General features: G+C 43.4%; 1 protein-coding gene across 2 annotated transcripts in view; it reads left to right on the top strand.

Moving 5' to 3' along the window:
- Window positions 1-2,176: 2,176 nt before the first annotated feature.
- efna2a (ephrin-A2a) overlaps window positions 2,177-18,013 on the top strand; it is a 133,790-nt gene continuing 117,953 nt past the window's right edge. For both annotated transcript variants that reach the window (XM_050061095.1, XM_050061096.1), the window contains exon 1: window positions 2,177-3,286. In XM_050061095.1, the coding sequence (XP_049917052.1) occupies window positions 3,144-3,286 (143 nt within the window). In that variant the 5' untranslated portion in view covers window positions 2,177-3,143. The remainder of the gene's footprint in view (window positions 3,287-18,013) is intronic.

The following is an 18,013-nucleotide window of genomic DNA, read 5'->3' as shown; positions in this document are numbered from 1 at the left end:
TTGCAGAAATCATGACCCAGTTACTCAATCCACAGAACTTGTGAGCAGTTTCATGTAGGAACTAATTTCTTAACACTGAACTACACATCATGCCAAATGTATTGCCAAGCAGAAGGAAGCGTGCATCTACTGCTAGCTCACCTAGCACCACTGAGCTAGCTAACGTTACAGTGTGCATCTACTCAAGAGTGAGAGGCTCATGCTGGTGACAACATAAGATGTAAACATTAATGGCGTCATCCTTGGCTGAGCTGTAACGTTAGCTAGCTCAGTGGTGCTAGGTGAGTTAGCGGTAGATGCACGCTTCCTTCTGTGCAGTGATACAGTTCGCAAGTGTAGTTTGGAATAGAGAAAGAAAACAAAAGAAGGAAAGAAGGCACATGAGCAAGTTTGATACACAAGACCGAAAATTATGATATTGGCACATTCTGCAAAGTCTGCAAATCAAACAATTTTGATAAAAAATACATTTGTTATGTTGCAAAGCAGACTTTTGTGTTCCACCAAATAAGAGTAACCTTTAATTGAGGACAGGTCATAGCAAATTTCCAACATATAATCATACTGTAGGGAGCTGTGATTGTAGTGTTAAAGGGACAGTTCACCCCAAAATCAGAAATACAATTTTTCTCCTCTTACACGTGGTGCGATTTATCAGTCTAGATTGATTTTGTGTGAGCTGCCAAAACTCAACAGCAACGTCTCTTTCCAGAAATCATGACCTGGCTACTCAAGACAATACACAAAACTTGTTGCGAGCAGTTTCATGTAGGAACTATTTTCTTTCTACCAAACCACACCCGCCACCACTCAGAAGGAAGCGTGCATCTACTGCTAGCTCACCTAGCACCACTGAGCTAGCTAATGTTACAACTCAGCCGAGGAGGACGCCAATAATGTTTACATCTCGCACTCTCATGAGTTCGAGCCTCTCGTCCATGAGTAGATGCACACTTCCTTCTGCGCGGTGATACACGAAACTGCTCACAACAAGGTCCTTGGTTTATCTTGAGTAACCGGGTCATGATTTCTGGAAAGAGACATTGCTGTTGAGTTTTTCAGATGTATTTTTTGGGCTCTTTGAGCACCACAAGCCGAGTGCCATCTAGTTCCATTATCTTTAAAAGAAGGCAGACACCTCTACAGCTGGTATCTCCAACACTTGGCAGCTGACACCAAAATAATTTAGACTGATAGATAGCACCTCAGGTAGGATTAAACATATGTGTTTCTGATATTGTGGTGAACTGTCCCTTTAAAGACTGCCAGTGAACTTGTTGCAATTCATTTCCATGAATCAATTCCCATCTTGTTGAGAGCGGATTGATCCTCACTGGAGCTCGTTGTGACCAACCTATCGACACATGTTAGAGAGATGATGGAGCGCTCTGTGGAAACGATGTAGTTACTAGATCTCCCTCCATCGACGCTGAGACTAAACACTTAAGATTGATATGTTTTTGCAGAGGAGTCTGCGCACACACACTCACTCACACACACACTCAGGACAGAGGCAGCAGGGGTGGCAGCGCTCTGTCAGACACAGCTATCTGGAGGTTTATGGCTCACAGGTTTTCAGACTCGGTGCTGCCTTCGCTTGCCCTTTGGGCCTAATGGACACTGATGGAAAATGACTCCACTGTTCCAGCGATCCATCAGACGCCCTCTTTCTCCCTCTCCCTGAGCCCATCCATCAGGGCCTGCAGCTTTCAAACACATAGTGAACTTTATGGGCGCTTTACGTGTCCAGCTGCGATGCAAATAAACCGCCTTCAGTCAAACAGATGGTTGTGCTGGTGATTAATAAGCCTGGCGAGTAAACTATCGCAAACAAAAGGCAATAGGCTGCAGTCCTCAGCTTCACTCTTGGAAACTACAATATTTCACCTTCATTTATCTTTTTGCGCCTATTTCATAATTCATGTCTCACTGAAAGGGTCAGTTCACTTCTCACATGAAAAGCTGTGTTTAATCAGTGAGTTGAGGCTCTGCTCTGTACATCCCGGGCTGTGTATCACTGGGACGCAGTGAGTCAGCCAGCTCCGAGTCCCCAGAGGGAGCGCGGCACGGCACGGCTACAGACCCCGCCCGCGCGGAGAGAGAAGAGCGAGCGCGAGCTGGAGAGAAGGGTGGGGGGTGGGGGTTATACTTACACCGATTCAGGGTGCCGGTGAGTGTTGTTGCCGCCATAGGTGGAGGTTGCATGGGAGCGTGTTCGGATTAAAGCTGTGATCATCAGCGGCTCCCACCGGCCGCGCCGGTCAGCGTGACGCACAGGAAAGTGGAGGCGCACCGCGGCTGGAGTCACATTGGATTAGAGCCAGTGACAGCGGAGGGATCACCAAGTTGAGATGCTGTGAGAGCTTTGTGGTGTGTGTGTGTGTGTGTCTGAGAGACAGAGGAGGAGGAAGAGGAGGAGGAGGATGCTCCTGTCTCGCAGTTGTTTTTTCTGTGTGATAACTTTGGACTAAAAACAACGCAAAGGAGCGCGCTCGTGTGTCTGGGATGTATTTCTTTGGACTGCAATAAGAGAAAAAAGGTCAAGTGGACGCAGTTTGAGGCTGTGGAGAGATTTGTGCGCGAGGAGAGGCGCGGAACAAAGCGTGCGCCAGGCTGAATCCCCAACACAAATCTGGGTAAACAAATATGACGGCCGATTTTGACGTTGTCTCGCGTCTGCTGATGATCCAAGACATCGCTGGAAGAATTACAAACCTCGGGTGAATTCTGGAGTGTGATTAAGAGATTTTTAATTTCGGGGGGACCTAATCCAGGTGGCGCATCTATCTCCCCGGCTGCGCGTAATGGGAGAAAAGTTTCGGACCTTGCAGAGGAGACGCACTCGCAGCATCCCGCCGACGACGCGCTTCTGAATATCATGTGAATCCCGCTCTTCAGTCCGCCTCAGACCAAGTTTGAAAGTGAATCGCAGCCTTTCAGCATGACTTGAAACAGCAGTGGGGTTACCGGAACTCGCATGAAGCCAGTTAACGATCCATGAACCGCCGAACCGATTTGTCCAAAGACGCGCAGACGGACATTAATGATCTAACGAGGATTTCTGCAGCAGCAGCAGCAGCAGCAGCAGTACTGAGAGCCTGATCCCAGTGAGAGTAAGAGAGAGAGAGAGAGATCCCCCCTGGATGTCTATGATGTTGTGCCAGCTCGGGCAGAGGTGTGTGATGGAGGTGGTGGTGCTGACCATCCTGTCCTGGGTGTCCGTGTGGGCAGAGGAGAAGATCATATTTGACAGACACGCTGTCTACTGGAACAGCTCCAACCCCAAGTGAGTTTTACTTCGGCCTAAGTGTGTGTGTGTGTGTATGTGTGTGGCATCGTTTGTCTACCTGCTCTAGAAATAATGCCAAACATTTCCAGTGAGCCTTGAAATGTAAAAGGAACCTCCACATTTTTTTTCTGTGCCATGCTGTCTGAACACACTCTTTATTTCCTATTTTATTCTCTTTCTTCTTGTTTCAGCAGTGTTTTCAGCTGAATTTTGCAATATTGATGTCTTTTACGACTGAGCAAGCAACACACACACACATACACACACACAGAGGCACAAGTGGAAGTGTGTGTGTGTGTGTGTGTGCACGTACGCTAGATATTTTGTTCTGTGGCACTGGGAGCTCCTTTTGTCTTAGACAATGAGGGCAGCCTGCCTCCTCCTCTCATCAATGTCTAGAGATTCTCCTTCTCTCTCTGTCACTGTCTCTTTCTCACACACACACACACACGCACAGCATTTACCTTTCTTTGGCTAATTCCAGCCACTTGTGCCAGTAAACACAAGCCGCACATTATTTCTCTGTCAATTGCGAGCACTTGTGCATAAACCACATCTATAAACAAACAAATACAAAGGGAGACATAAACACACACGCGTGCACGAGGCCTCACACACGTGCACGCGCCCTAACACACACACAGTAACACACACACACACACACACACACACACTGTTGTCTTTAGCCGGGCCTCTCATTGACATGGGGCAGAGCACACTGGGTCCGTCTGTCTAATAGTTTGTGACAACCTGGCCAGCCTCCCTCTCTCTTTCTTTCTCACACACACACACACGCACACACACACGCACACACACTCTTCCTCTCTCCCCTCCCATCTTTTTTTTAACCTCCGTCTCTCTCCCAGGTAGATAAATAAACAGTGAAAGTGCTCCCTCTCGCTCACTCACGGCTGAATTAGTCCAAACTAACGGCCCTGTCTTTCTCTCTGCATCAACCAAACACACACACACACACGCACTGAGCTAACAGGCCTGTCTCTGACTGCATCACTTTTCCACAGAAGGCTTCTCAAATATTTAACAGGCAAGGGGGAACATTTTCTCCCTTTCTCGCTGTCTCCCTCTCTCTTTCTGTTTTTCTTTTTCGGCTCCCTGTGCTCCTTCTTTCTCACCACACACACACACACACACACACACACACACACAAACACCTACACGTTGCAGACGTCACAGGGTAAATTTAAGCTATATGGACGGTTGCTGGGGGCGCTGTTATTCCGTCAGGGTCGTACGGAGAAGTTGAAGCAGAAAGGGGGCACATCAAAAATGCATTGCTACTAAAGCAATGAATCTAGACTCTGGAGCCCCGGCGAGGTTGGTTCCCCCTGTTAGACCCTGGCACTGTCATTGCTCATGCTGCGCCTTTTTCTGCACACACACACACACACACACACAGCTCCTTCCCCGCTGCACTTGTGAGGACCTTCCACTGACAACATTCATCCCTCAACTTTAATCTAAAGCTAATTCTCTTTCTAAACTTTGAGGATTACGGCAAGTTTTGTTGAGAACGAGCCCACTGGCAGAAAGAGATGAGAAGACAGGCATCCAAATCATCCCAGCTCATGTAAAATTTAGGCTACGGGATCATTCTGGTTTATTACAATTGGGGGTTTATTTACATAGAGTTGCCCATAATAGTAAGACTGTGTTCACTGGTAAGTTATTTCCAAAATTGCATTGGTGGAGGAAGTCATTTCCAGTGCTTCCACAACATCACTGTGTAAGGGCATTCAGAATCTTACCAAAATAAAAGCACAGAAGTCGCCTACTATCAGCAGCATTTACTGACAGTTATATTTTATTGTTGCCAGTGGAGGTGGAGCGAAGTTTGGACTACTTTTGACACAGTCCAGTGGCTCCCAAACTAGCGGTCAGGCCCCTCTGAAATCTGAGCAGTCGTGAGATAAGTAACGACAACACACTCTCACTCCCACCTCGTCACATATCGATGTTTTGGTCATGGGCTTTCCATGTCCAGATACGACATGCAAGGTACCCTGGGTGCGTTGGTTGCTGACGTTCTGGGACACTGTGTCAAGTTCTGCCTGTGTCATACAGTCTATTTCAAAATAAAAGCACTATGTCGATACAACACTGGCGAATTGATGTATTTTTTCCTAATGCACATGTTTGGGTTTAGGAAAAAAGAACAGGGTTTGGCTTTATAATCTTACAGGACGCGAACACTGCTCTCCTGGGTGAAAGTTGGTGGTTAGTGGACCCGTCTACCCATCTAAGACTACTCCCACACACCCTACTTGGACTTTCGTCTTAATTTTCATTTTTGTCCCGCTGCGTTTAACGTTAAACTATAATGGTGACCAGTTGCGTATAATGCCATCGTGACAGGACTGCTTTGTTCGTCTTTGTCTGACACTGCAAGTCACTGCTTAAGCGCTGGATTTTTGACGACTTCGGAGTGTAATAACCAAGCAGCAACCTCCAGGGCTAAAAAATGAAGGCAAAACGAAAGTGCCAAAAACTGCAGTTCTTTGAATGGCCACTTGAGACTGGCTCCAGAATCCAGTCAAGTCCCATAGACACCCGTGTTAAAATATCCAGCTTTACAGCAGAAATAAACAGGGTTAAAGAAAGGTACAATAACAGTTTTAGTCTCTATGGTTTATTTCCTCCTTCATGACAGCTGCACAGGGGGTTCATTTTTTTTATAACTCACCTGTTTACATTTTATTAAGGCTTAAAGATGTGCATAATTAAGGGCAGGCCACTTTGACTGACAGGCTGTCTGTTGGCTTCTCAGTCAGGCTTTCCAAAACCAGACGCCACCCACTCCCACTCTGTCGTGGAGTGTAACTCCGTTTGTAGTGATCTTAGCAGCTGAATGAAGCACCCTCCATCAAGGTGTAGGGTTTAACTACAGCTGCAAACTTTGGTACAAACTGTGGCAGAAAGAGGAACTGTTGTAACTTTTTGTAACCATGAAGAAAAGTAAAGCTTAATCCAATTTTATGTTCCTCATATATATTTATAGCACTTTAATCTGTATGTGCTGCCATAGGCCTGCCTGAATATTTGCATGTTGTGTTTTTTATCATCAAAAGAAATAAGTCAATAAATCTATAATATAATATATATATAAAATAAATAAATAGAAATAAAACTTACCTCTAAGCTTCTTTGCTGCCATTTCTTTTTTTTTCCTTTTCTTTTCTTTTCATTTATATTCTATTTGTTTTCTAGAGACTAGAGAAGGATGTACTTTATCCTTTATACCAGTGCTTCCCAACTGGTGGGTCGTGGTCCAAAAGTAGGTCATGGGTCCATTCTGAATGGACTGAAGTGACTTTTATTTTGAAGTGCTGTGTCCTTCTGTAGTGAGTGACTAACGGACAGCTACTTGACAGAGAAAGCTAACCAGCCTGACGACACGGCCAAACACGAGGATGACGCTGAATATTTTAAACCTTGAACTAATGAGTAAGGAGAAATCTGGACCTCGTGGCTGGACCAGTTTTGAACCACTGCTTTATACAGTGTTTAATGTTTATTTGTACGGAGCGTCTTCCATGACGAACACAATGCAGCGTTGCACATACTGTTTAAGGGTTTCATAACTCACTTCCACTCCTCACTAGTTGGTTTGAGACGTCACTCAATGTAGCAGACCCTCCGCATGAACGTGGAAACAATGAAAGCGGGTGGGGAGAGGATGCCGGGGGTAGTTTGAGAAAGGCCCATGATCACATCTGGCTCCAAAAAGGCAGGATGGCTTCAGTGCTGAACTTAAAGTTTCAAAACAGGAGTCTTCAGAAAGATGGGTGACATCACTGCAGCTACATCCATTATTTGCACAGTCTAATAATGCCATAGAAAGAAGAACAAAACAAAGCTCTGCAGCACAGATTTGTATAAATGTTTTAGACTGTTCTCTAATCATTGTTTTGTTTTGTGTGTGTGTGTGAAATGATGGATAAATTGACCTCTTTGCCTCAAACAGATATTTAAATAAAACTATTTGAGAGTTTTTAGTAGAACGTAGAGGCTCATGCACCCTTCAATAACTTGTAGACAGGTGCGTAGGAGGAAAGAGAGGAGAACTTTTAGTAGGGAAATAACATCTTTAGAAGTGGAAGTGTTAACAATTTTACTGACTTAAAAAGGAGCCCCAAAGTAGGCTCTACTTCTCTGTGAAGGGTAACAAGCCAAAAAGTTTGGGAGCAACTGGTTAAAGTGTATTTTATCAGCTTATCCAAATATTTATGTAAAATCTTAAATTGGGGAGTAAAATAATGATATTTCTTCTCTGAAATGGAGGTAAAGTAAGAAGTAGCATCAAAATGTAACACTCAATTAAATAAAGCATTTAATTAAATGTACATTATGTTCCACCAGAGCAAAACTGTCCACTGTAAGAACCCATCACAGTGAATAAAGTGACTATATGGTTAATTTTTTTTTCTTAATAATTCATGTTTTTATTGGTTTGAGAGGCTCGGTACATGGCATTCGTATATTATTTTCAGGGCATACAAGAGTACAAGGCATGTATTTTTTTTCTAATATGGAGGTGGACTCCAGTACATAAATTAAATTAACAAATAAGCCTCCAAGGAAAGAAAACACGTCACACATATGTCCCCATACATCACTCTACAGGGTCACATCATCACAGAGCAGATTCATAATTATGTAGGCTTATCTTCCATTCTGATATGAGCCCATAACTGGTCCTTTCTCCTGATCACCATTTATTCTACTGAGCGTACCTTCATAAGATGATATTTCCACCATTGCATTAACCTGTTCTTTCAATTCCAGGGCCTCTGTTGTCTTCCAGTGTGTCAGAATAACTTGACAGACCCACAATAATAACAGGAAATGCACACTTGGATACGTTTGGTACCTTGTTAAACTTTAACCTACCCCATGTGGTGTATTTTTGCACGTGTACAGTTTTGCTTTGTAATGATGAATCATTTACTTCTTACATTCTGCTTTTGGTTTTGCCTCCAAGTAAAGTAGTTCAGATAGACTGGCTGAACTGTTGGATTGTTTGCAACTTGTTGTATCATCTGATCACACTTTCATTAAAGCAGTGTCACCTTATTCCCAGAAGTCAGTCGTTGCATTGCTTATTAAAGTGTTAAGATAAATGAGAACAAAATGGCGGTGACACGGTGGTGCAGTGGTTAGCATTGTTGCCTCACAGCAAGAAGGTTCCTGGTTTGCATCCCTCTCCCTCTGTGTGGAGTTTGCATGTTCTCCCCGTGTCAGCGCGGGTTTTCTCTGGGTACTCCAGCTTCCTCCCACAGTCCAAAGACATGCAGGTTAATTGGTGACTCTAAATTGTCCGTAGGTGTGAATGTGAGCGTGAATGGTTGTCTGTCTCTATGGGTCCATCCCAAGTCTCTTAAATTACTGCTAGTTATCTTACCTAGCCGACTTTGCTAGCTGTTTAGCCCCTCCCACCTAGGAAAAAATGCGAGGAGCTAGCATTGTCGGTTTAAGACACCAGAGTCATGACGGCAGGGGGTAGGGGCTACTGTTTTGGTCAGGGAGTCATGACGGCAGGGGGTAGGGGCTACTGTTTTGGTCAGGGAATATAATGAGACTTGGGATGTACCCATAGTAACGCCAGACGCTGGCTGCTTTACGGAGCAGATCCAGCGGTGCCGCCATCATCAGGAATGGACGTCGCTTCATGTGACGCCATGTGACGCTTCAGTGGAAAGGACTATCCCAGCTGACACTGGGTGAGAGGTGGGTACACCTCGGACAGGTCACCAGACTATCGCAGGGCTGACACATAGGGTCCGTCCCAAGTCTCTTATTTTTATAGTGCTACTGCTAGCTCCTCGCTTGAACCGGAAGTCGTTCGAGGTCCGCCATCTTCTAGGCCGTCCTAAGTCTCTTATTTGTGCAGCTAGGAGCTAGGATGGTCGAGAGCTTCCTATCCGGAAGAGTTTTTCAGCAGCTAGGAGCTAGGATGGTCGAGAGCTTCCTATCCGGAAGAGTTTTTCAGCTGAACGCAACATAACAATCTTGCATGAAATATCATTACTCTTTGAAGTAGCTATGTGAATTACAGCGTTTCATTGCAAAGAATGCATGTAACGGGTACACTTGCGCTGTTTCTCCGCCATCTCGTTCAAATGTGCCAGATGTAGAGGGCGGGTATTTATACGTCATGGCGTTCAGCTGAAAAACTCTTCCGGATAGGAAGCTCTCGACCATCCTAGCTCGTAGCTGCTTAAAGCTTGCTGCTAGCTCCTAGCGCTAGCTCCTCGCTGCACAAATAAGAGACTTGGGACGGCCTAGAAGATGGCGGACCTCGAACGACTTCCGGTTCAAGCGAGGAGCTAGCAGTAGCACTATAAAAATAAGAGACTTGGGACGGACCCTATGTGTCAGCCCTGCGATAGTCTGGTGACCTGTCCGAGGTGTACCCGCCTCTCACCCAGTGTCAGCTGGGATAGGCTCCAGCCCCCGACGACACCCAGCAGGATAAGCAGCTACAGAAAATGAATGAACAAAATGGCCAAAGCTACAAAAATATATCGATACAAAAGCAGAATTATCCCTTAAAAGCCAAGGTAAATGAATGCTGAGATTGCTTGATAGGTATATTATTTACAAAATGAACATATATATATATATATATATATATATATATATATATATATAAATAAAGATATTTTCATGGCAGTTTAAAACAGCCTCAATCATCTGAATGTACCTGTGTGAAGGAGACTGTGTGAAAGAACCAGAGTGTGTTCTTTGCAAAGGCAAACATGCAGCGTGGGAGGCTACCTGTCCAAAGAGAGCAAAATAATTAAAGCCAGAATGAAGTAAGGAAGCAGGTAAGACAAGATATGTAAGACAGGAAGCTAAGGAGGACAAGTTTGACAGGAAGCATGAGGAGTATTGTTTGTGTGAAGACCAGATGAAGTTTTTGGCCTTTGTGGCAGCGGTTATTAACTGTACCGCTGGAGCTGAAAGAAAATTGGAGAAAATTGAGATAATCATAGATGTGGCGAGGAGATTTCAGGATGGAGAAGACGTGCAACAGCTTTTGAGAGAAGCTTTTAGGCTCTCTGAAACAACCAGGAATTACATTGACAATAGAATGGGAACTAGAAGGGAAGGGTTTAACCAGTAGGTGGCGGTAATGTAACCTTGTGGATGCCAACCACCATTACAAACCAAAGAAGAAGAATATACCTGTGGTGGTGTCCCTTACATTCACCTGTCACCCCCGCCGACATCTGATTGGCTTATGTGATCACATGTCAAAGAGAAACCAGGAAGTGTTGTGGTGGTGGTGGAAGTGTGGAGGTTCCTTAATGCTGCTGGAAAGATGGTGCTTCTTCAAGGTAGGACTGACACCACACGTTGAATCCAGAGCTCACACTTAGACTTTCTGAGAGATGCTAGGCGACTGGTGTTGTGGAGGAGAAATTTCACACAAAATGGCATCCTTAAATGAACTTTTTTTGCGCAGCCTATCACGACACATTTGGTGTAGGCGACTGTCTCCCAGACGAAGCACAACACCAGCACAAATATATCTGAGAGCTCATACTTGTCACCTATTAATACACTGGATGGTGATTTAGTCGGCAGGACTGATGAGAAGCTCGGAGACTATGCAGGAATAATGAGTCCCATCCAAACTGCAGCTATTGTCTGAGGCAGAGAAGTGACACAAACAGCTGGGAAAACGAACAGCTGTGTGTCTTAATTGATCACACAACATCAAGCACACAGCTTGTATTGAGCTATCAGGATGCGTTGTCTCTTCTTGTGTTCATCAAAAGTTTGCTCCCACCATAAAACAGCTTGAGAAGGACGTCCTGTGCAAGGTCACAAGTACTGACTTGAATTTGTAGGACTGATAATCAATGGCTGTTTTGCTCCGGCTGCGTAAACTTTTCCTAAGAAGGGAAAACTGCATGAAGTGAAAAGTCACGGTGCAGTGGAGGGATGCTGCATGACAACTTTCCTGAGATAATGGCAGATATTCGGCTGGCTGCATCAGCTTTACTTTCAGTCTGACTGTCTCTTAATCCAGTTGAAACATGCAGCACCTCAGTGAATGATCTCCCGGGGTCGCATGGATGGTTTTGGTGTTAGTTGTACGTCAGTTGCGTGTATGAAATCCTTTATAAGATGCTAACCATAAACTTTAAAGCAACTATAATCATTATCTTCATAGTAACAATAGATCAAACACTACATGTGATGTTAAAGGGGTCACATGTGCACCTTCAGCCCATTAGTTTGGTTTGGTTCACTCTCACTGCTGTCATCAGCATCGTTGAGCTGTTTTTTGGTTTTAAAAAATGACTGCATGCTACCTGCCCAGCACAAAGTCGCAGTTGATCACATGCTGCATTCGTTTTTTGCGTCCTTTAAGCCATTGTTGTCAATGTAGATGTGTGAAAGGTGCGTTTGCAGTATTTTGGAGTTCCCTCCTTTTTTCCAAGAGCACCTGATACATTTTTGGATCTACACTCTACAACACAGAGCAACCAGTTATCTGTTTTTCTATTTTTCATAGTTTATTTGTGGTTTTGTACTTAATGTAAAGTAAACATATAATTTTACTGTAGAGTAGATTGCTACTGACTTTTGATGGAGACATGATGGAGATGTGCTTGGCTTTATGACGGCAAATAAAGCAGTTGCCCCCCTTTTTTTATTTAACATGAGTTCTTTGAATATGGGTGTAGTTTTGAGTTTCAGTTGCTCTCTCTATGGCAGGACAGTTTAAAGGCACTGTTATGAAGATCTAAGAGGTCAGGAGTTGGAGTAGGGGCAGAAAAGTTCAGCAGTGTCCTAAGATGATCACTTTAAACATGTTGCCTAACCACAGTATTTGGTAATCCAGGTTGCGGAACTAACTGGTCATATGTGTGGGACGGGTGAAGCATTGCATGTCACAGTTTTGTTTCAGCAGTTCTTAAAAATCAGCCCCATGCAGGACTCTGTGGTGATACCCAGAACTGGACGATCCGTCCCACTGACATTATTATGAACACTGTAAAACAACGCCTGGAAGATAATCAGCCCTGACCTCAGCATTTCTGGAAAGTAGGTTATGATTGCTTTGCAGCATCATGCTCAACCTGCCTCCGCACTCCTTGAAAGTTGGCACAAAAGTAGCACCCAGCGCCCGACCTTACTGGTACAGGTCACCTACCCGAGCAGTACGTGGCATGTGTAAGAGCCCTCAGCAGCTAAAGAGACAGACTCTTCCCTCAGGAGGGTGAATACTGGACTTGAGTCACCAGGGTGCCAGAAACACAAACTGAGTGCATACCTTGTTTTGTATCTACGTGTTTGATATGTTTAACAGTTTGTAAAATATTCTCCATAAAAGATGCTACATTTCAACACCACTCAGAGACAGTAAAGCACAGACTTTTTTGCAGTAAATATGCAAATATAACATTATCTATCAAAAAGTATTTGTTTTCTATTTGTTTTGTTGTACTAACATTATTATAGGAAGCAAAAGACAGCCTTGTGTTTGTCTGTGTCTCAAATTGGGGTGAATTTGATTTATTGTGTGGAGCTCAGAGTGTTGACAAAAAAATGACAACTAGGAATTATCATCAGCAACATGTTGAAAACACTGCAAACCTTCACTGAACGTACCTTCAACCTTTGTTGAAATTAATTTTTGTTTTGAGCATCACAATAAAATTCATCCCCATCATATCAGAGTGACAGGTGAAATTTCAGGAAATTATATCTCAAAATTTCGGCATAAAAAACAGAAACTATCTATATGGTGTGACGGCACCAGTGGCAGGCAGAAAAAGGTTTAATGCAACTTGAGTGAACTATGGAAAACCTGAGAGACAAGATGATTTTTTTTTATTAATATATATATATATATATATATATATATATATATATATATATATTTGTTTGCAGGTGATGTTGGCCCAAGTTTATCTCATGTAGGAGATATTATTTCCTACGTTGAAGAAATATATAAACGATACTATTTCCTATGTTAAAGAGATATGTAAGACATATTTTCTATGTTGAAGAGATATACAAGATATATTATTTCCTATGTTGTCGAAATATATGACTTACTATCTCCTATGTTGAAGATATATGAGATATTATCTCCTATGTCGAAGAGATACATGAGATATTATCTCCTATGTTGAAGAGATATATAAGCAATATTATCTCCTATGTTGAAGAGATATATGAGATATTATCTCCTATGTTGAAGAATTATTCCCTACGTAGGAGATAATATGTCTGTCTGACATAATATCTCCTACATAGGAGATATTATGTAGCTGATAATATCGCTTATGTATGAGATATTATGTCCTGTTAGAGATGACATATTAGACATATTATCTCCTATGTTGAAGAGATATATGAAATATTACTTCCTATGTTGAAGTGATATATAAAGAGATAAATGTGTAGGAGATATAATCTTCTGTGTTAGAGAGTTATATAAGATATTATTGCCTACGTAGGAGATGATATGTCTTGTATATCTCTTCAACACAGGACATAATATCTCCTGCATGTGCAGGAGATATTATGTCCTGTGTTGAAGAGACATATAGGACATATTATCTCCTATGTTGAAGAGATATATAAGACATATTATCTCCTATGTAGGAGAGTTATACATGAGATATTATTTCCTACATAGGAGATAATATCTCATAAGTAGAAGATAATATCTCATGTGTAGGAGCTAAACTTAGGTTTAGGTTTTTTTCCTTGCCTCTCAGGGAGTATGTAGTGAACTGACCCTTTAAGAATTGCCATTTCGCTGTAGCCACTGAGGAAACTGTTGCTGAGATATTTCCCAATACTAGTGATTCTCCCTCCATTAATATTTGTCCACTTCCTCTCCGACAACCTCATTCTTGCCTGCTCTACTTTTCCCTCGCACGCTTTTCTGGCATTAATCACCATCCACGCTGACATGTTTTAATAGTTTTTTACCTGCTAATTAATTGTGCTGCCGTTCTGTTAGCCAGGTGCCTTGATCTCATCAAGTCTAACCTGGATAAGTCAAGATAAATAAAATGATTTAAACATATGTTCCTACTTGAGCGAGGAGGCATACTACAAATTGGCCAAACCCTTTATATCAAGGGCTCTGGCTCTCAGCAGGGCCTATCTCTTTCAAGGTCTTGCTGGATAATAGAAAATGTACGAGATAATCCAATTCAAACAGCTCCGGCCACTTTTGGTCACGGCGGGGAGCAGCACTCGCACACACACTCGGGGTGTTGTCCACGTTGTGATGAGATACGTGGTGCTGCACAGTAACAAAGTACCATAACACACATTATCACAACAATGCTGCAACACTACAACAGGATCTGGAAATCTTCCAGACCCACATAAAGGGATTTATGCCACATGCAGGAAGGAATATTGGAGGAACACACACACACACACACACACACACTAGTGGAAGCTCGATGTAGGTCACAAACTCACACACACACCCGCACAATCGCATACAACCAGAATGGCTGTCCATTGAATACAAGGTTAGGCTGCCTCCATTTTTCTATTTACTCGCTGTCATGTACACACACTCGCAGTGGAAGCTCGATATGGGACACACTCATATGCACCCGAACCGGCTCTCTATTGAGTAAAAGCCCATCCTTTTTCCTCTTGTTGGCTGGCAGACAAGCGTGCACGTGCACACACACTGAGCCCCCTTCTGGCTCCCAGGCCCGTATTATAAAGCTTGCAGGTGAGGGGCTTTGTTCACCCCGAGCAGCTAATGTGCTCAGAGCAATGGGCTCTCCTCCATGCACACACACACACCCTCAGACACACACACACACACACACACACATATATACTGGCTCAATGGTCCAGAAGGAGCACCTTATCTAATCCCATGGTTTATCCTTCAAAAGACTTTCTTTTCCTTTTCTTCTTTGTTCCTCCTCTCTCCTCTCTCTTCATCTCTGTGTCTTTGAGGAACTCCGTGTCAGTGAGAAGCGCTGATGGTTGACGACACTCTCATTCTATGGGACAGAATCCATCTCCTTGGAGACGCACACACACATAAACACACACATGCACCCACACATCCTTTGAGGAAGAAGTGTCTTATGCACGGATCACCCACACACTCATACATATACTGTCACACAGAAAGTTTAATACACACACACACACCACACGCACCAGCCGCGCGCCACAAGTCCTTGCACATAAACCCACACACACTCTGTCTTTCACAAGTCCTTGCACATAAACCCACACACACTCTGTCTTTGTGTCGCGTCCCCTGTGGCGCCCAGTGATACGAGTAGTCACTAGCACTTCCTCAGCCCTACCACACACACACAGGCACACACACACACAGATTTGCATCCAATTTACATGGAGACTTGTAGTCACCCCCGCTCAGTTACTGACAGTTTGTCAGACTCAAACCTGCCCCTGGGTTAAATCCATCTTTCACTGCCGCCGCCACCACCACTGCCACCACCACCCACTCCACCTCTCTTTCTCTCAAGCCTTCTTCCTTTCTTCCTCTCTGTCTTTGTGTCTTCCTATCAAGCTCTCATCTTCCACTCTCTCTTATCTCCTCTCTCTTGTACTATCACGACTCTCCCCCCTCCCGCTCACATCCCGTGTGGTTAGCATGTTTTTCTTCTACAGGACCCTGAACTGTACACACCGCCTCGGGCAACCTCTTTCTGTACATAAAGCCTCTGTACATCAGGCCCCATGTTCACGCAGTGACCTACATGATTGGACAGTGTATGTGTTTGTTTAAAGTGTCAGCACAGCTGTGGTTGGTGTTGAGAGAAACCAGCCTCGAGAGTAATCTGTGGAGTCCAGAGCTTCTCACGTCGAGCTAAAAATGATACTTTGAGTAATTAAAGTCGGGGGCTCCTGCATGGCAAATCATTTCTCCCAGCTCAGCATGAGAGACAGTTACATAACAAGATCTAGTGTTGCTGATCTTAGTCATCAGCACATTCAATACAATGATTGGCAGGTGGAGGTCATCTAAATATTCAGGGGCATTAGAGTGGAACAGTTTGCCTGCTGATGTTAAATGCACTGCCAGTTTCTCCAGTTAAAGCATGAAAGTCAAAAAGGGGTTGTTTGACTAAACACTTCTGTGATTCTTGACCAGAGAGGTGTTACTGTGTTTGTGCTGGATAGAGAAAACACGGCTCGGCAATATATCCATATTATATCAGTTATGTTATATGGAACTAGATATCATCTTAGATTTAGTAAGTGTTGTCTTTTCCTGGTTTTAAAAGCTGCGTTACAGTAGCATGACATCATTTTCTGAACTGACTGTTGTAGCTGTTCTGTTATTTGCCTTTATCCTCTTAGACATTATATCCCAACCCACTCACTAGAATAAATGTTGGCATTGTGTGATTCTGCAAATCACAGATATGTAACACTTGTATGCCATTATTAAGTAGATGTATTGAAACAATGCTGTGCTGTTAACGTGTGGTTGTGTGGTTATGTTTAGGCACAAAAAAACAAAGGTTATGGTTTGGAAAAGATCATGTTTTGGCTTAAAATACCTGGTTTTGGTGGCAAAATCACCGCTGGAAATGCAGTAATGCCTCGGTAAAAAACACAAGCTTTTGGTGGTAAAATCACAGCTGGAAATGCTGCAGTGCTCTACTAAAAAACACCCTTTTAAGGGCAGACTCGTTGCTGGAAATGCAGTGATGGCTTGCTAAAAACCACCCATTTTTGATGGAAAAATAACCATATGGAATGCAGTCATGGCTTGCTAAAACACATGCTTTTGATTGCAAAGTCATTGCTAGAAATGCAGCAATGGCGCGCTAAAAACACTAGCTTTTGGTAGCAAAATTGCAGCTGGAAATGCAGTGATGGCTCACTAAAAATCACCCACTTTTGGTGGAGAAATAAGCACTTGAAATGCAGTGATGGCTTGCTAAAAGACACCCTTTTGATTGCAAAGTAATTGCTAGAAATGCAGCAATGGCGCGCTAAAAACACAAGCTTTTGGAAGCAAAATTTCTGCTGGAAATGCAGTGATGGCTCGCTTAACAACATGTTTCTGATGGCAACATCATTGCTGGAGATACAGTGATGACTAGCTAAAGGACACCCACTTTTAGTGGCAAAGTCACCACTGGACATGTAGCAGTGGCTCACTAAAAAAAATCTCTGTTGCAGACTCGTTGCTGGAAATGCAGTGATGGCTTGCTAAAAAGCACCCATTTTTGATGGAAAAATAGCCATATGAAATGCAGTGATGGATTGCTAAAACACATGCTTTTGATTGCAAAGTCATTGCTAGAAATGCAGCAATGGCGTGCTAAAAACACTAGCTTTTGGTAGCAAAATTACTGCTAGAAATGCAGTGATGGCTCACTAAAAATCACCCATTTTTGGTGGAAAAATAAGCACTTGAAATGCAGTGATGGCTTGCTAAAAGACACGGTTTTGATTGCAAAGTCATTGTTAGAAATGCAGCAATGGCGCGCTAAAAACACAAGCTTTTGGTAGCAAAATTGGAGCTAGAAATGCAGTGATGGCTCGCTTAAAAACATGTTTCTGATGGCAAAATCGTCCCTGGAAATGCAGTGATGGCTCACTAAAAAGCACCCATTTTTGGTGGAAAAATAAGCGATTGAAATGCAGTGATGGCTTGTTAAAAGACACCCTTTTGTTTGCAAATTCATTGCTAGAAATGCAGCAATG

This window comes from Epinephelus moara, chromosome 14, assembly GCF_006386435.1.
Source record: "Epinephelus moara isolate mb chromosome 14, YSFRI_EMoa_1.0, whole genome shotgun sequence".
In the NCBI taxonomy this organism is placed as follows: Eukaryota; Metazoa; Chordata; class Actinopteri; order Perciformes; family Serranidae; genus Epinephelus; species Epinephelus moara.
Note: the sequence above shows the minus strand (reverse complement) of the source record. Positions and strands in the feature narration are given on the sequence as shown.